At 47.7% G+C, this 20,170-nt stretch overlaps 1 protein-coding gene across 1 annotated transcript in view; it reads right to left on the reverse strand.

The window, feature by feature from the left end:
- Positions 1 to 20,170, reverse strand: part of TBX18 (T-box transcription factor 18) — a 106,112-nt gene that overhangs the window by 67,007 nt on the left and 18,935 nt on the right. Inside the window, exon 4 of the mRNA XM_086925233.1 lies at positions 12,120 to 12,291. Coding sequence (XP_086781359.1) covers positions 12,120 to 12,291 — 172 coding nt within the window. The remainder of the gene's footprint in view (positions 1 to 12,119; positions 12,292 to 20,170) is intronic.

Consider the following 20,170-nt stretch of genomic DNA (forward strand, 5'->3'; position numbering starts at 1 on the left):
TCATGGAATGTTTGTTGCCTGGCCTCTGTATGGAGTGGCAGTTGATGGCAGGCAGGCTGAGCGACAGGGAGGTCGCTCCTGGTGGGGTTTACTTTTTCATCTATCTTATCCTGATGAACTTAACCTGGAACTAAGCTCAAATAAACGTAATCTATTTTGTATACCTGGCTCATGGACTTTCTATTTACAACATTTTTGGTGACGATTTAAAGAACCTACGCGTGAAGGAAAGAGTCTGTGTTTGAAGGAACTAAGGAACCTACAAAGAAAATAAATTGGACTTGTGTTTAAAGGAACTACTGGAATTATTAAGAGACTGGAATATATGGATTGAAACTAAAAAGAAAAAGGAAACGTAACGGAAACACCCTGGTTAGCCCTACCAGTGTCCCCCGTCATCTGGACAGCCTGCAGCCCAGGGTGTTTGTCTTTCTACTGCTGGTTAGTGCAGCTGTTATAGAGTCTGCTGTCATCCTACTGTTAAGCTTTGATCAGTCGTTTCAAAGAACTAGCAGCGCTGCATATATGTGGTACATCATTTAAAGGTTAAACTGTGAGTAACCTGCAATTGCGTTGTATTTGTTATGAGGAGCCAGTAACTTGGGCAGCGTTTAACTTGGCACCGCACTGTTATTGGCGTCTGGACTATGTATATTTAGTGAACCGGCAGTGTTGTGAAGCTGTAAAGGACGAGCAAGCATGTTATGAAACACTGTCAGGCAGCGGTTCGAAACAGCAAGCTGCCTACTATGCTGGGCATTAGGAATAAGGGATTTTGGATGTACCTCGGCGGCACTAAGATTTACTCTGGAGGCATTCTAAAAGCAATTTTTGTGCTCTAGTGTATGCAAGCAGATGTGACTACAGGGTATGTGATGTGTTTTTGGCCATCTTGATGCTGGTCTGTGGGCGTAATCCGTCTGTGGTGTCGATGCGTTCTTTTTGACACAGCATGTTGCGAACCCATGCTGAGACTTTAGTACAATCATGTTGGAAGCTGCATTGTTAATGGAATTATGGTGCTACGTCAGTGCGTTCCTTGTACGCCGCTCATTGCTTAGCGAGTCCGTGTGTGATGACAGCGCCAGCGTTGAATTCTAGCAACGCGGATTATGCCGGCCTAATGCGTAGTCAAGTCCACAAAGTCCGCCTTAGGGAGAGTTATTCCTAGTTGCACTGGAGAGTCACATCGAAGAAAAGTTTTCACTGGCATGCAGCTGCACAGATGTGATATCAGTCCATCACCATGAGGAGTAGTTACGCTAGCGTTAATCTGAGATTAGAGGTCACAGGTGGACTCATACTTATGTTATTATAATGGTGGCCTCGGTTGAGAGGTTGCTCACTAATTATAGAACTGAAGTGATTTAATTATTTCTATGGAGCAACTGCATACACCCGGAGGGAAGTTAGCTGCATAATGAACAGTAAGCTGGTGCCCGCACGTTTGTGAGGACACAGGCACAGCATCTACCTGCTTGTGTGGAGTTTCCCAGGACAGTTGTCACTTAAACAGAATGTTGCCAGCAGATGAGTACCATTAAGAAGCGCTTCAGGTCAGGTGAAGACCTCGTGTGAGAGATCGCTCACTGGAGTTAGAGACTCCATTATTAGCCATTTCTTTGCTGTATTATTGTTTTGTGGGGGTGGCTGCAGGGTGGTGAGTTTTGTTACTAGGGAGATGCATGTCCCCATTATGCGTAGGTGGTGGGGCGGGTAGTGCTTTAGTTTTGGCTTCATAGAGAACTGTGGTCCTTCTTCGGGGAGGTTGTCTAAGTTCAATTTTCAATTTTGAGAGGTCTTGGGAGCTAAGGGCCCCAGTTCAAGGTAAAGAGGTTTTGGGAGCTAAGTGCCACAGTTCAATTTTGAGTGGTTTTTGGAGCTAGGTGCCCAGTCATGGATCATTAACCCCTTCCATGCTCATGACGAGCTCGGCTCGTCATGCAGTACAGTGCTCCTGTGCTCATGACGAGCTGAGCTCGTCATGACCACACCCATTTACATTGGGGCCCAGCACAGGAGAGGAATCTGTTAAGCAGCGATGTGGTTAAGTGGACATTATGGGAGCTTAGTGCCCCAGTTATGGATTGTGTGCTCCAGTTATATTTTTTTAAGAGGTTTTAGGAGCTAAGTACCCCAGCTCAGTTTTTAGAACTTTTGGGAGCTAGGTGCCCCAGATATGGAACATGGGGCGGTGTGTTCCCATTGCGTGGACATTGTGGGAGCTAAGTACCCCAGTACTGGATAATAGGGTGATGTTGCCCTATTTTGTGGAGGTTGTGGGAGCTGCCTGCCTCAATTTAATGTGTCCCAGTGCTGGATCATAGGGAGATGTGTTTCCTATTACATGGAGGTTGTGGGAGCTGAGTGCCCCATTTCTGTGTGTTTACCAAATTTTAAAGTTTTAAGTGATATACCAATTAGTGGCATCAATGTTAATTTAATTTTCCCCAAGGGGGGGATGGGGATAATCTCAAATGTTGTTATTTTTGAGAATGCAATGTGAATATTTTCTTTTAGAATGCATTGTATATATTCATGTTTATGTTTCTTTCCTCAACTTCAGTTTTATTGTTTCCGTTAGGAAGGGGGCTACGTTGTAATTGACTTGTGTCTCTCTTTTCCCTGGCTGGGACTTCCCTGTTGCTCAGATAGGGAGGTCGCTCCTGGTGGGGTTTACATTTCCATCTATCTTATCCTGATGAACTTAACTTGGAACTAAGCTCAAATAAACTTATCCTATTTTGTATACATGGCTCATGGACTTTCTATTTACAACAGTTATGTACAACTTGATGAAGGCCAATGTATTAGCCTAAGCTGAGAAAGTGAATGGAACACCTCCATATTTATTGTGGATTTTATGGAAAAGTTTTCTCTACTTTAAGAAATGTTTCCCTGCGGTGGAAAGAACCAAAAAAGTGTAAAATAATCTTTTCCCATAATTTACTGTATCTGAAATTTCTACAGGGTGATCATTCTGCATGTGAGATTTCGGCACATTGTTTTTTTTCTGCATATTTATGACTATAATCGATTTCCAGAATACTTGTGTGACACTATTTAATTGTATTAAATGTTAAAAATGTACCCACAATTTAGGAATAACCCAAAAGGTAAAGACTTCCAACCTTTTAAACATTTGCTTTGTGATTGGGGCACATAAGAGGTAGCTGTGCACCTATAAATGTGCATAACATAGCTCCAGTTAAAGTGGTGATGTGAATAAAGAACCTTCGTGCTCCACTGTTTCATGGGGATGTATGAGAAACGGTTTCTCCATAGGGAAATGTATTTTGTCTGTGGGGAAAATTTAAAATTTGCAAATGCCCATGTATGCATGATTTACTCTGCACGATTGTTCCTTTCAAAACCCCAAAAAGTCAGAAACATACTCCAAATGTGGAAGGAAACGTGTGCAAATTTCTAACTCTTCAAAGCAATGCTTTGTGAGCCTGACCCCAAATGATTTGCAGGGACCAATCTCTTTAAATTATGTGATACTCTTTGGAGCATCAGTGATTTTGGTGCCCTGGGACTTGGAAATACAAAATGTCTTGGCTTTACTCAGTAGCTTCTGGCACTTTGTGATGACTTGGTGAAGTTGACTACATTCTCAGGTGATTTGCTTAACCATACTTTAGAACTCTTGAAACATCTGTTTCAAACAGTGTCTCGTATAATTCCTCAGGATGACTAAAATGTGTTATGCACAGAATTTGCAAATCCTCATTTGCAAAGAAAGTCTACATTTTCATTCTTTATGAATGTAAAGGTTACTACAGTGTTTACATATAATACTTCTATCATTAGACAAAAATGTTTTATATTAATCACAACAGTATCAACAATGCACCCTAAAAGGATACGTAAAAAATACTTCATCTACAGGTGAACCTGTGGTATGCAGTGCAATTGAAATTCTCACTGATTTGGGGTTATTCAGGAGATTCAGGTACCCATTAACTTGAGGATTGTCTGTAGATTTCAGTTCTCATTCTCATTCTCTTAGTAGTCTAGAGAGTACCCAATGTCATTGGTATTATATTGCTGTAGCATATATTCCATATCAGTTATAAGAGTAATACGATACTAAATACACACATATTTTGAACCAATAACAACATTTGCAAAGGTTTAAAATCACTGCGTTCAGGAAGGTGATTTCACATTGAAACTTCCCATTTGGGGATGGAATTAACCTAAAATGACATTTTGATTCATTACGAGAATTTATTCCATAAACAAATCCAAGCTAATAATATAAAATATGCTAAAATTGGAACATTAAACACATAGCTACCAAGGTTTCAGATTGTTTGAGTGTGACATTTTCATAATTTCAGTGTCATTATGGGTAGGGCTCCCTGTTTTCGGTTTTTACTGATTTGTACAGATAAATACAGACAGAAAACATTGTGTTTCCGGTCTGTATTCATTTTTAAAAGCAGAAAAGAACAGACATTGTGGCTTCTTTTGAGTGACTCTCCATGGTGAGATTAATCAGTTTTACATACGGGCATCATGGAGAGTTACAAAACTGAATAAGATTTGCTTAAATACCTGCATAGCTTAACATGTATTTGTGCTAATATGTTATTTTTTCATGGGGATCATTATTTTGGGCTGTGCAATGTGCTAAAACCTGACAGGCATCAACGTATGTGTGCATGTTTATCTGTGAAATAAATGTGGAAATATTCAAGTTATCACCTCATCTGTTCACACAACCAAAAAGAAATATGGATAATTACCAATAAGAGGGCCAAAATATAAATATTGATAAATACAGTCGGAAACGTTAAAAAAATAAATACCATAAAACCGGGTCCCCTAATTATAAGTGACATTCAACGACTATGGGTGATACTTTCTCCCGAGCAAAATCAAGCAATAAAGATGTCAAAATGGCCTCGACACTCGTCCCTCTCAACCATACACTACTCTGTGTCAGAACTTGCAAGGCTCCAAATTTTCTTCCTGCTTCAGACCTTCAATATGCATATTATAGTGCTTTCAGTCGCATATGGGACATTGGAGCAGTAGAATACAGAAGTCACTATCCACCACTGCGCCAACTAGGACAACGTTTTGTGATTGTATTGATCACCAGCCTCGGATTGGTAACGCGGGCACTCGGGCAATGCCCGAGGGGCCGGTGTATGAGTTCCTGTTGTGGGCTGCTTTTTTGAGCAGTCTGGGGCCGATTTGGGCGGTGTCTCTATTTTCGGAATACAGCCAGTGGCCCAGTCGGTGGCTGAGTGGCCTTTCTGCAGGCAGATGGGCGCTCATTACCACCCCCCCCCTTGCCACCAACACCGCCGGTCCCCCACCCCCGGTTTAGCAACAGGCAGAGGTATCACTCACTCCCTTTGTCTCCTGGCCGGCCCCTTAATGTATGCACATACTGAGCGGAGCTGGGGGCCTCAGTAGAAGTGGCTTCACTTGTTTTCAGGTGTGTTTCACTAGTGTAAACTAATGCTTGCATTTTTTAAGCCCCCCCTCCTTCTTTTCAATGCACTTACGCTAAAGCAGTGATTTGAGGAAAGGCATTATGCAAATGGGGGCGATTTTGTTTTGTGTGCCCGGGCCGATTTTCAATCCCAATCCGACCCTGTTTTTCACTCGAAGATTTCATAGGATTAATCTAAACGAATGCTTTTCTTATCTATTTTGTTAACTTGCCAAGTCAGCACTTCACCACTTGAGCTGTGTGTTGTTTGGCCAAGCTGGGAAGAAGGGTCATGGGCTGCAGAAGCAATTGTAAGGTGTGTCTGAGCCAAGGTCGGACTGGCATATAGGGTATAGGCCAATTAGGCAGTGCCCAAAGACCTGATCTGCCAGGTCAGTGTGTGTGCTGGTTTTTGTCTGTTTGTGGCCCTCTTTTGTCGTCTGCTGTGCCGGTTTTCATTGTTGATTGGCCTGTTATTAAAACAAACATAGCATGGCTTAAATTCATTAAGTCTTCCACTCCTTGCAAAACACTTGTATGATGTGCCTGAAACATGTCACAATGTGCAAGCATGGGTCTGGCCATTTAGTGGGGCACTTTTATTTAGTTGCCTGGGCCTAATTAATGTCCCAGTCTGACTCTGGTCGGAGCGTACACAGAGTCACATTCAGTGTGATCTCTCCTCGCTGGGAAGTATTCATTATCTGGTTTGTACGGGCCGAGACAGACAGTAATAGAGTAGTGACACTTGGAGGCCCACTTGTGCTCCCTCAAAAACACCCATCCACAGCAGCACAACCTCTTCTGAATAGTGGGAAAACCAAAACACAGTTACTTACACCCCTTATAGGAGAAGCTCCACAGTAGAAAGTACTTGAAAACGCAAATGGAGGCATGAGCCCTCAATGGGAGGTGGTTATTGTTAAACAGATGGGCATTTTCATAAAAAATAAAAATCTGTACGAACTACGGGGAAAAAGCAGGTTAGCACACATGCTGCCGGTGGCTCTGTGAAGGGAGACCGGGAGGGGTTGTACTCGCCCAACTCCGCCTACTCTTTTATTGATGGTTCTCACAGCGGCTGTTGTCTCCACTTTACTCAGATTGTTTAAAGCTCCAATCTGCATTGTACAGTTACGTGACAGGAAAAAGGACCATTCGTCCTGCAGAGAGCCGGACAGGTGCAAAGTTAAGCTGCCAAGACTCTGCCTGTACTTCCCGCTGCAACCGATGTGACTCAGTGATGGTGACGACCGGCCTGTCACTGGCTGCAGCACTCTTCCTCAATCGGACCTGGCGCCTCGCAAATAATTATTCGCCAGTGGGTGGTAGTCAACGATAATTTAGCCCACAGCACTGATGGCCTGGCCGGGCAGCAGGTGCGACCAGCAGTGCTGGGAGCCAGCCGAGCACCATGATTCTGGTGCCACTCAAAAACCAGTTTGCAGCCAGCCTCCACCTCCAAGTTCATCACAAAATGGAACTCCCCATGCCCTGGCAGCAGGACATTACATCACGTCCCCCTGCGGCACCTCGGCCCAGTTGTGACACACAACTTGACTGGGGCAGGCCCAGGCTGTCTAGGTAGTAGCTTTTGGGAACTACCTGGCTAGGCTGTGACATCAATCTGTCTGAATCAGGCAGAGCCCCACAGCACTGCAGGAATCTCAAAGGTACATTGTAGCAGCACTGTAAGCCTGCTCAGCTTCTCAGAGCGCCCAAAGCCTGCAAGAGCAGCCCGCACAGACCATAGGTGCGCACTTCCAGCTGCCACAAACATACTAGTTTGCAGCGCTTCTGTGACAGCGGAGACTTTGCATTATGCGTATCGATGCATTTCAGTGCGGCGATGCAGAGCACCACCCTGAACTGCATTAGTCTAATGCCTGATGTGTGGTACTTGGCAGGACTGTAAACATTCTTGCAATCAATAGAACATAGACCCCAGGCTTGCATGACAGTAATTCATAACTGTCAAAGGAAGTTAAAACGTACGTGAGAATATACATAACAATATTGATATAGTTACTCAAAGGCAGGAGGAAGGGCTTTCAACTGCCTTCTCATTACAATCCAAACACCCCAAATATAGCTCGCCCAGACATATATATCACTGGGACATCCGTTCTGAAGCAAACTGCTAGTGCTTTTTGACATGTTGTTATCTGGAACCATTTAACCCATGGAACAAGCCATTTACAGCTCAAATACTTGTTTTTGAGCAAAATAGCAGTAAGTATAACAGTGTCCCCTGACCCCCAAACTCACAGTCGCAAAGTTTAATAGTAGGTTGGCTGGTTGCAAATTTTGCCAAGTAAGGTCCAGTAGAAAAATACCTAATCAGAATTTAAATATCAATTGCAACATGCGTCTGGAGAAATTTTGTTCAGATGTTTTTCCATGCCCAGTAATTGTTTAACTTGAAAGAAATTAACAGTCAGTTTTGAAGAACAATCAGATTTGATGTGTAATTTGAGTTTCAAACTCAGGAAAGTGTCACAATTAATATGGACTGAATTGGACCAAAGATGACAAAAGCCAAGTTAGGTCAAACATGTTTTAACATATATTAGTCAACTATTGTTCTGGAATTCGCTCGGGCATGATACCCCTTTAAGATACGAGATCCAATAGTGGTTTCTATTTAAGCGTAGCCAATACATCAAAGGGGCCAAACCTAAAATGTCAGAAGTAGGCACCAAACGCAACTCCAAGTACAGTGGAAGAAGCAGCTGCCCTGGACAAGGTTCAATAGAGACCATAACAAGGAATTTTCTATTCTTTGCTGCCATTTATTGTTGCTATATCTCCACAGCATAGCGGCATACATTATTGCTGCATTGTGTTTCTTGTGTGCCTGAGATTAGTTGATTTGAATTCTTTTAATGATTGAGTACTCAAACAATTTGGATGGTCAGAGAATTGATGTATGTAGTATATCTGTCTTTTCTGTATGGTAACTCTATATGTTTAACCTTTTCCTGGAACATACATTTTTCTGGCTTTACAACTTTGTGCACTTGAACCCTGCTAACCAGTGGTAAAGTGCCTGTGCTTCCCCTTTAAACATGGTAAAATTGGCATATTCCAAATTGCTATATTTATCATACCTATAAATCTCTGGTATATGGTAAAAAAGGTCTGTAAGTTAAATGCCACTAGTGGGCTAGAGCACTTGTTGTGCAATCCACTTCTCTGACAGTGTAAAATATGGCTTCAGAGCTACCAATGTAGCTTGACTGTTCTCTCGCATAAATATTTAAAAAGTCAACCCTATGTAGGTCTTAAAGTCCACAAGGCAGGTTGCATTGTATTTAAAAGTAAGACAAGTAAAACATTTATATTAACATGTCCTTGCAATGACTAGCACCTAAATACTATTTTTCACTGTGGCAGGCCTAGCTGTTCTATGTAGAAAAACAGAGTCCAGATTAAAATCCTAATACTGTATCTCAGTAATGGGAATAGCTAGAAAAACAAACAAGTATTTTAAATAGTTATTAAAAATCCATTTCAAAGGTGAAGTCTGAATTTTAGTAAATATTAAGGAAACATACTTTTAGAATGTTACATTTTCCTTGCCTCAAGTTCCTGAAGGCTACATTTACCCGTGCTCTCTCACTTCTGCCAGCCAGTAATTAACAATGGAAAGTTATGAAAACTTCTCCCAGAGCAGAGAACAAAGGCCTGGGTGTTGGTAGGTGTGTTGTTTCCTTGACAGGATGACCAGTGGGGCTAGGCCCAGGAACTGGATTAACTTCAAAAGAGACCTCCAGTGTCACAGGCAAATGTTATTTGAAGCCTGTATGGGCTCCTAACTTTGTTACTCCTGCTGGGCAGGCTCCAACCAGAGTGTGCCTCCTATTGACACTACAGTGTCAAATCCATCTGATATGTCAAATTCTGTGTCACTGGCATTTTGTTTTTTTTACAAATAAACATTGTGGACACACTTGATGGGAAAGCGGGTGCCAAAACAATTCTTTTCTATCCACTGTCTGGTTGCTGGAAACCCCTGCTTTGTTCTACCTGACTTTTGTATGTATTAATAATGGCTGTCTGGGTTAATAATGGGTACAGTGACTGCCCCAAACTGAATTCTAGTGTTAGACGTGGGAGGTCATTAGGATTATAATAGTACACAGCCCTCAAAGCCCTGGTTTAGAGCAGCTGAAAGGGGGTAGGGTTGGCCTCAGGACTTTACCTCATTGCTTAAGGCATGCCTTGGAGTCATTCCAACCCACTGGCTTGTGCCAGGAATAAATATAGCATCTCCAAGCAACTACTTCAGAACACCCCTGCACCTATGGAAAATCAAAAGAGGACTGAACCTGCTGCCTGGAACCTCAGAAGATCCCTAATGGACTAGACCTGCACTCTCTTGAACCAGGACAAAGAATAGGGCTCCAGGAGTCATAAGAGTGACCTCCTGTTCAAGCTATAGAGTTTCAGATAGTTACAAAAGGCCTTCCCTGGGGCTACCAAGCTGATCAGTGGCAACTGGACCTGAACTGGAACCTTCAGTTGGCCTCTGCAGGAGACCCTGGGAGTCTCTACATGTCATCCCTGTGGTCCGGGAGAGCTTTAGAAGTATACTGCCTTGGTGGATTGAGACTTTAAGGACTAAAGTCAGAAGGTAAAATCTTTGACCATTATGAGCCTGGTTGGTGTATTCGAACCACACTTCATTGTGACAAGCATCAAATTGCACCTGGGTCCCACTCTAACATGTCCATTTACTTTTATATGCACTTTGTGCATCTTTGCGCTATTCCTTTTTAAAACTTTTTTTAATGTATTTCTGATTCCTTTTATTGGATTTTTATCATTTTGGTATCCTTTTGTTAACATTTTACTCTAGTTTTCTAATTCAGTTTGGGATGTTTATTGTTTTGCATTTCTACTTTCTTACTTTTTGGTAATACTGCATTTAAAATGTACACATTACCTAAAATTAAGCCTGTCTGCTCTGTGCCATAGCTACCAGGGTCTTGAGCTCAGGTTAATTTAGTGACTTTGAGGGTTCACCCTGACATTAATTGTTATTATTTTTTTGAGGTGGGTAATCACCCACCCAAATAATAATCCTATTTCTTACAGTGTACTTAATGGATTCCTTTACTTAGTGACTTGAGGTATTCAATACATTTGATTGCCTGGTTTTGTTACATTTTGATACTTAGTGGTTGTTACTCTGTAATAGTAACACTATGCATTGGAGAACTCAGAATAAGAAGTGCATACATTTTTGGATACTCAGTATTTCTTGTTCTTGTTCCCATTTAATTGAGGGTGAGTGTTTAGTAAATTTGGATATTGATTGAATTTGTTTTCTTTAGTAGATATGACTATATAGTGGAGGTACTGCCTGTTTTGGTGCTCTAATGTTTGAAGATGGTAGATAGCTTTAGATACTCAATCGCTTGATGTAGCGATCAAATACAGTTACCCTAAAACTTTGAGGTATGCATTAAGATTAAAATTGCAGGGGCACATTAATATTAACAGACGGTGCAGCATCTACACCTATAGTATAGAGAAATCTGTGTTTTGCCAGTATTATTATCATAGGACATTGTGGGCCCGATTCACAGAACTAACTTAAGACAAAATCCTAAACTTACTACTTTTGGTATTCACAGAAGTTAGGATTCTGTCTTAAGATTGTCTTAAGACAGATTTAAGACAGACTTAAGACAAAATCCTAACTTAAGTCTGTCTTAAGACAAACTTAAGACAAACGTAAGACAAAATCCTAACTTCTGTGAATACCAAAAGTAGTAAGTTTAGGATTTTTTCTGAAGTTAGTTCTGTGAATCGGGCCCACTGACTTGGGGGTAGAGTTTGGAGATTGCACCTCCCAGGCCCTTCAGCGACTTAATATAGATCATAATGCAGATCGTCTCCTACCACTTGTAAGAACCCAGAAAAAACCTGTAGTTAGGATTGCTGGACTCCCCACCACCCACAATTCCGCAGTGATAATAGTGTGTACTCTTTTAGTCCTTGCATTTTTTTAGTAACATTTAACTGTGTGATGTATTTAAGGTACTTTACTTTTTCATTCAAAGTGCTGGCTGGACAATGATTACTTGTTATTCGCTTGACTGTGTTTTGAGTCTCTAACTTACACCACTTCCCTAAGAAAGTATTGGATCACTCTGCCCAGCTCCTGAAGGACCAAATGCTAAAGAGATGTATTTGGTTTTCAGATTTTGGCCCAACAGTAGTTTACCACCTTGGCTGCTAGAGGTTCCCCCCCCCCCGGTGCTGCACTCGCAGATTTACCATTGTTCATGACGAGCTCAGCTCGTCATGAGCACAGCTCAACCGTGCCTCATGACGAGCTGATCTCGTCATGAGCATCGAAGGGGTTAAGACCCAGAAGAATCAAAATAAAAGGATCTCATTGTCACAATTTGAGCTCCAGTACCCTTGATTGCCCTGGGACGCCTACACATTTCTCCACCCAGAAAACGTGGGTATTCAGTGGCAGTAGATTTTGCTACTCCGTTACTTAGAGTAATCAGTAGATTTGGGGTTTCAGTACCTGAAGAAACAGATACTCATTGACTTGGGATGTTCAGTAAATCCCAGCTCTTGGTGATAGTACATGCAGTTACCTGTTGACAGTAGATTTGGTTAGTCATTGTCATACGCTACTCACATGGCCCTGGTCATCCAGTTCATTGTTGGTGAGTTTGAGCTTGTCAAAGCTGATCACTTGCCTCATCCAGGTCTCCCCAGAAGCTGGAGAGTCCGGATGAATGTAAACACGGGGAGGAACCGGCGAATCAGCATTTCCAGCCACCATCCACTTGGAGCTGTGATACACATACCTGGGTAAAAAAATTAAATATAGCTTATTAACAGAGGCACCAAACATTTTCCCTTGTGAGATTTTTATTAGGTGTGTGAGAAAGGGTGATGTAAATGTGCCACACAAATTCTTTAAGCTTCATTAAATTTAGAAAGTGCAAAGAATATTAAAATGGAGCTAAACCCCTGTGACAAATACAATACGTCTGTAGTCTATGAAATCCTTGTGTCGAAACTGTAAACAGGACGGGCTGCATTTTGTAAACCCCGTTACTCTTTACCGTGCAGATTATTAGCTCAGGAGGGACATGAGAGGTCTAGGTAGTGCTTCATTGTGTGTATTCCCATTGTAAAATGTGTATTCCATTTAGCTATGTATTTATTTTATTGTGCTCTTTGCTGAGGTTTGAGTTAGTTTCTAGAAGACATCACCTCCGAGTAAGCCTCGGACTGCTTTCCTCTGCTGTCCTATGTGTGGGCTGCTAAAGTGGTGTACTTGATGCTGAGCTTTGGGTCCAACACTGAGGTGGACCCAAAAGTCAAATCTCGAATTGTCACAATTGGAGCCCTGGAACGTTTACGCCCTGTTCCCAAGTTTATATACAAAAATATTATCACCAGTAGTCTTTAAAATGTGGGTCTTGTGCCTGTGCAGGCTTAATTTAACTTCTTCTCAGAGGCAGTTTAAATGCAGCACCTCAGGAGAAGAGAGCACTACAGGAAATACTAGTCCGGGAGTGCTGGGGAAGGACCAGTCATGTATCAGGGTGACTGTCTCAACAATATTGGCCTTTCAGCTGTGCCATATGGTGAGCAGTGATGAGAGAGGGGTTGATGGCAGGGAGTAGGCCACTGTCAGGAATGATAAGCAGGGGCTGGGACAGACAGAGGGTGCCAGGAGATGCGAAGTGAGCGAATAATTTTCACACAGGGAGCAGCACAGCAGGCTTCACTCACTTGCAGAGAACATGTGTGAAATAGGCAGCAGATGCGTAATGTTTAAAACGCAAACATGCGCTAATTGAGAGGCCTTGTCCGCAGAATTGGCGCACCTGGTGTAACATCAGTACAAGCTCCACTTACAATTAGCAGGTAAATTAAAAGGGCTGGGACGCAGGGAAGACTCTCTCTCACTCGTAGACCTGGCAACAGCAAAAGCAAAGTAGGCATTTCTCAAAAATAGTTCAAAACTGGCACATGACTGTGTGAGGGTAATATTCACTCATAGAGCAGGCACAACACTGGTCGCAGTAATGTGACCTTTAACCACACATTGAATAGGTTCATTGGGGGCTACAACTCTAAAACTTGCTTCACTCACAGAGAAAATGTAGAGCATGACAGAAACAAAGAACCCCCTTCTAACCCCCCCCCCAACCCACACACACACACACACACAGTTGGTATATCTCTGCAAGAAGCAATAGTGAAAAGTCACAAACAGAGAAAGCGTATAGCACCAGCTAAAGCAGTGCGAGGTTTGCTTACACAAAATACATTTCCTTGCAGGCTTCCTACACACCCACAACTGATACAAATGAAGACACTCCTCTCATACCTGGACTGTGCTGCTGTTTGTAAAGGCTCTCTGTCAACGGCTCGCGGAACCCGCTCCACGGGTCCCGCTTCGGATTTCTCCCTCTGCTTGGCGCTTCGGTGGGGGTCTGAGAGGCTGCTGGGCTGCGAGTGGAACCCGGGACTCACACTCCCAAGAGTCCCGGTGTAAGCGGCCGTATCACCTGGCCCCGCTCTCCCTGACCGCCCCGCCCCACCTCCACCAATAGAAAAGAGGGAAGGACCCTGTGCTGCGTGGGACACTCCTCTCATACCTGGACTGTGCTGCTGTTTGTAAAGGCTCTCTGTCAACGGCTCGCGGAACCCGCTCCGCGGGTCCCGCTTCGGATTTCTCCCTCTGCTTGGCGCTTCGGTGGGGGTCTGAGAGGCTGCAGGGCTGCGAGTGGAACCCGGGACTCACACTCCCAAGAGTTCCGGTGTAAGCGGCCGTATCACCTGGCCCCGCTCTCCCTGACCGCCCCGCCCCACCTCCACCAATAGAAAAGAGGGAAGGACCCTGTGCTGCGTGGGACACTCCTCTCATACCTGGACTGTGCTGCTGTTTGTAAAGGCTCTCTGTCAACGGCTCGCGGAACCCGCTCCGCGGGTCCCGCTTCGGATTTCTCCCTCTGCTTGGCGCTTCGGTGGGGGTCTGAGAGGCTGCAGGGCTGCGAGTGGAACCCGGGACTAACACTCCCAAGAGTCCCGGTGTAAGCGGCCGTATCACCTGGCCCCGCTCTCCCTGACCGCCCCGCCCCACCTCCACCAATAGAAAAGAGGGAAGGACCCTGTGCTGCGTGGGACACTCCTCTCATACCTGGACTGTGCTGCTGTTTGTAAAGGCTCTCTGTCAACGGCTCGCGGAACGCGCTCCGCGGGTCCCGCTTCGGATTTCTCCCTCTGCTTGGCGCTTCGGTGGGGGTCTGAGAGGCTGCAGGGCTGCGAGTGGAACCCGGGACTCACACTCCCAAGAGTCCCGGTGTAAGCGGCCGTATCACCTGGCCCCGCTCTCCCTGACCGCCCCGCCCCACCTCCACCAATAGAAAAGAGGGAAGGACCCTGTGCTGCGTGGGACACTCCTCTCATACCTGGACTGTGCTGCTGTTTGTAAAGGCTCTCTGTCAACGGCTCGCGGAACCCGCTCCGCGGGTCCCACTTCGGATTTCTCCCTCTGCTTGGCGCTTCGGTGGGGGTCTGAGAGGCTGCAGGGCTGCGAGTGGAACCCGGGACTCACACTCCCAAGAGTCCCGGTGTAAGCGGCCGTATCACCTGGCCCCGCTCTCCCTGACCGCCCCGCCCCACCTCCACCAATAGAAAAGAGGGAAGGACCCTGTGCTGCGTGGGACACTCCTCTCATACCTGGACTGTGCTGCTGTTTGTAAAGGCTCTCTGTCAACGGCTCGCGGAACCCTGCTCCGCGGGTCCCGCTTCGGATTTCTCCCTCTGCTTGGCGCTTCGGTGGGGGTCTGAGAGGCTGCAGGGCTGCGAGTGGAACCCGGGACTCACACTCCCAAGAGTCCCGGTGTAAGCGGCCGTATCACCTGGCCCCGCTCTCCCTGACCGCCCCGCCCCACCTCCACCAATAGAAAAGAGGGAAGGACCCTGTGCTGCGTGGGACACTCCTCTCATACCTGGACTGTGCTGCTGTTTGTAAAGGCTCTCTGTCAACGGCTCGCGGAACCCGCTCCGCGGGTCCCGCTTCGGATTTCTCCCTCTGCTTGGCGCTTCGGTGGGGGTCTGAGAGGCTGCAGGGCTGCGAGTGGAACCCGGGACTCACACTCCCAAGAGTCCCGGTGTAAGCGGCCGTATCACCTGGCCCCGCTCTCCCTGACCGCCCCGCCCCACCTCCACCAATAGAAAAGAGGGAAGGACCCTGTGCTGCGTGGGACACTCCTCTCATACCTGGACTGTGCTGCTGTTTGTAAAGGCTCTCTGTCAACGGCTCGCGGAACCCGCTCCGCGGGTCCCGCTTCGGATTTCTCCCTCTGCTTGGCGCTTCGGTGGGGGTCTGAGAGGCTGCAGGGCTGCGAGTGGAACCCGGGACTCACACTCCCAAGAGTCCCGGTGTAAGCGGCCGTATCACCTGGCCCCGCTCTCCCTGACCGCCCCGCCCCACCTCCACCAATAGAAAAGAGGGAAGGACCCTGTGCTGCGTGGGACACTCCTCTCATACCTGGACTGTGCTGCTGTTTGTAAAGGCTCTCTGTCAACGGCTCGCGGAACCCGCTCCGCGGGTCCCGCTTCGGATTTCTCCCTCTGCTTGGCGCTTCGGTGGGGGTCTGAGAGGCTGCAGGGCTGCGAGTGGAACCCGGGACTAACACTCCCAAGAGTCCCGGTGTAAGCGGCCGTATCACCTGGCCCGCTCTCCCTGACCGCCCCGCCCCACCTCCACCAATAGAAAAGAGGGAAGGACCCTGTGCTGCGTGGGACACTCCTCTCATACCTGGACTGTGCTGCTGTTTGTAAAGGCTCTCTGTCAACGGCTCGCGGAACCCGCTATGCGGGTCCCGCTTCGGATTTCTCCCTCTGCTTGGCGCTTCGGTGGGGGTCTGAGAGGCTGCAGGGCTGCGAGTGGAACCCGGGACTCACACTCCCAAGAGTCCCGGTGTAAGCGGCCGTATCACCTGGCCCCGCTCTCCCTGACCGCCCCGCCCCACCTCCACCAATAGAAAAGAGGGAAGGACCCTGTGCTGCGTGGGACACTCCTCTCATACCTGGACTGTGCTGCTGTTTGTAAAGGCTCTCTGTCAACGGCTTGCGGAACCCGCTCCGCGGGTCCCGCTTCGGATTTCTCCCTCTGCTTGGCGCTTCGGTGGGGGTCTGAGAGGCTGCAGGGCTGCGAGTGGAACCCGGGACTCACACTCCCAAGAGTCCCGGTGTAAGCGGCCGTATCACCTGGCCCCGCTCTCCCTGACCGCCCCGCCCCACCTCCACCAATAGAAAAGAGGGAAGGACCCTGTGCTGCGTGGGACACTCCTCTCATACCTGGACTGTGCTGCTGTTTGTAAAGGCTCTCTGTCAACGGCTCGCGGAACCCGCTCCGCGGGTCCCGCTTCAGATTTCTCCCTCTGCTTGGCGCTTCGGTGGGGGTCTGAGAGGCTGCAGGGCTGCGAGTGGAACCCGGGACTCACACTCCCAAGAGTCCCGGTGTAAGCGGCCGTATCACCTGGCCCCGCTCTCCCTGACCGCCCCGCCCCACCTCCACCAATAGAAAAGAGGGAAGGACCCTGTGCTGCGTGGGACACTCCTCTCATACCTGGACTGTGCTGCTGTTTGTAAAGGCTCTCTGTCAACGGCTCGCGGAACCCGCTCCGCGGGTCCCGCTTCGGATTTCTCCCTCTGCTTGGCGCTTCGGTGGGGGTCTGAGAGGCTGCAGGGCTGCGAGGGGAACCCGGGACTCACACTCCCAAGAGTCCCGGTGTAAGCGGCCGTATCACCTGGCCCCGCTCTCCCTGACCGCCCCGCCCCACCTCCACCAATAGAAAAGAGGGAAGGACCCTGTGCTGCGTGGGACACTCCTCTCATACCTGGACTGTGCTGCTGTTTGTAAAGGCTCTCTGTCAACGGCTCGCGGAACCCGCTCCGCGGGTCCCGCTTCGGATTTCTCCCTCTGCTTGGCGCTTCGGTGGGGGTCTGAGAGGCTGCAGGGCTGCGAGTGGAACCCGGGACTAACACTCCCAAGAGTCCCGGTGTAAGCGGCCGTATCACCTGGCCCGCTCTCCCTGACCGCCCCGCCCCACCTCCACCAATAGAAAAGAGGGAAGGACCCTGTGCTGCGTGGGACACTCCTCTCATACCTGGACTGTGCTGCTGTTTGTAAAGGCTCTCTGTCAACGGCTCGCGGAACCCGCTCCGCGGGTCCCGCTTCGGATTTCTCCCTCTGCTTGGCGCTTCGGTGGGGGTCTGAGAGGCTGCAGGGCTGCGAGGGGAACCCGGGACTCACACTCCCAAGAGTCCCGGTGTAAGCGGCCGTATCACCTGGCCCCGCTCTCCCTGACCGCCCCGCCCCACCTCCACCAATAGAAAAGAGGGAAGGACCCTGTGCTGCGTGGGACACTCCTCTCATACCTGGACTGTGCTGCTGTTTGTAAAGGCTCTCTGTCAACGGCTCGCGGAACCCGCTCCGCGGGTACCGCTTCGGATTTCTCCCTCTGCTTGGCGCTTCGGTGGGGGTCTGAGAGGCTGCAGGGCTGCGAGTGGAACCCGGGACTCACACTCCCAAGAGTCCCGGTGTAAGCGGCCGTATCACCTGGCCCCGCTCTCCCTGACCGCCCCGCCCCACCTTCACCAAACCCCGCCCATTGACCTTGGATCTACAAATACGGACACCAAACGCTGCGCGGGAGCGCACGCGGGAGCGACCGGGGCGAAGACCGGGCAAAGAGCGGGCCGTTTGAGGCCGTTCGAGGACTGAGCAGGACTGGACTGGCCCATCCTCTTTCGCCCACTGTTCCCTACTACAGAGGACCACAAAGTTCAATCTCCGCCCTCCATTCCTCATATTATTTGTTGCCTGGCCTTGCCCATCGCTTAAGATATGTGCACTAGAATAACCAGGAGCAAGGCCTCTAAAGGTGGTCATCCAATTAGTGGTCCAATGGACGACTTCATTACCCGCACTAATTTCGCCATTGACCAGGAAATATCCAAGCTTCAAACTCGGGTATCTCTTGAGTTGGCAGCGGCTAGAAGATTGTCTGAAGTTATTGCTACCTCCAAAAAATCCTCCTTGGGCCCCATAGCTGCGGCGGTTACTCCAGAGCGCCCTCCCATTCCCCATTGTATAATTTCACAGGCTGAGGTTCATCCGACCCCGCTCCAACTTGCCCCTTCTCCACACCATGTTTTACAACCCAACCTTGTGGAAGCGAGTGTACCTGCCACCTCTTGCACTCAGAATGTCACTACTATCCTTCCCCCTCCAGTGGTTTTCAATGCCCCTAGTGCTACCCAACCAAACCGGAAGCCTCGCTCTCGTTCCGCTTATTCACGGAAGAAGGCGAAAATTGCGGTGTCACAACACTTGACACTGACGAAAGGCTCAACACCTACCACCAAAGGTGTCCGGCCCCTTGGGAAGCAGCCCCCAACGGAGGGAGGTGGGGCGGGGACAACCACCGAGCAATCACCCGGTACCACCCTAGAAACTGAAGGTTTACAGATAGATGGTTTGGGCAACAACGATAGGGAATTTATAGATCTGGTATGGGAATCCCTTAAAAAGCTTCTTTCCCTTCTAGATCTCAGACTTTCACGAATCGAAAATAACCTACTTGAGATGGAAAAGAGCATTATTGCTCTGGCCACTCTCGGTTTGAGAAGTCTTGAGAACCAGGGCCTCCCTGTAGCTGATGCTATTTCTCCAGCTCCCACAGCACAAGTACATCAAAGTCTGCCCACTATACCTACCACTGCACGCCCGGTCCCCAAACCGAGGACTGTGGCGGTGGACCAAATATCAACTGCCACAATCCCTAAGGCCCCTAAACGGGCTTCCACCCACTTACCTGCTAACACTAAATCTGATACAACTTCAAAACTCCAGCCTGGCGAGGCGATTATACCGCCTACCCAGGACTTCCAGGTAAAGAATAACTTTAGAGGGGGTTATATTGACCTTCCCCCGGAAGCCAACGACTTTGTAGTTGTGCTGACGGGAGTTCCTCAAATTAGCAGTGGCCAATATGAGAATCATTGGTCCTTGAAAAATAAAATAATGCATTGGCTTAATGTCAACAGACCTATTCCCAATGGCCGCAGAAGTAAAGTTCTGATGGTGCGCAGAACTTCCTGGGTGGGCCCAACTAGGAAAACGAACGCGGGGGATTGTATAGTTGTAACTTTTGATGATCCACACACGGCTCAGCATATATGTTCGTGGCCCTGCAGTGAAGGGTCCTCTGTCATCCCGAGGCCATTGTCCTTTTTCTATCCCCCACGATCCATGCATAATCAGACGGACATTTGGTCATTAGTCCATCACCAACCAAGGAGAAACCGCTATAACCATCAAGTGGATCCCCTTTCACATTGGAATGGTTTCCCAATCTCAAATAGATTCGGAGGCCTGGAGGAAGTAGATTGACTCCCCAGGCACTCTGGTTCCCACACAGCGGGTAATGTACTATCTTTGCCAGCCCATGGGCGTCCCGATTCCCTTTGTGTAGGCATCGAATCCTTAGTCACTGTCCATCCCTCTGGCTTAGTAAGAACATCATATAGCCCTATTTCTGAGGGGGGTTCGATAGCTAAGAATAGCGTAGATCTAGCTGAGCTGACTGATTTGGGAGCTTTTAGCCCACAAGGTAGGGATGACCAGTTGGCACCCTCCCACATCCTACCCAA

Source organism: Lissotriton vulgaris, chromosome 6, assembly GCF_964263255.1.
Source record: "Lissotriton vulgaris chromosome 6, aLisVul1.2, whole genome shotgun sequence".
NCBI classification, from domain to species: Eukaryota; Metazoa; Chordata; class Amphibia; order Caudata; family Salamandridae; genus Lissotriton; species Lissotriton vulgaris.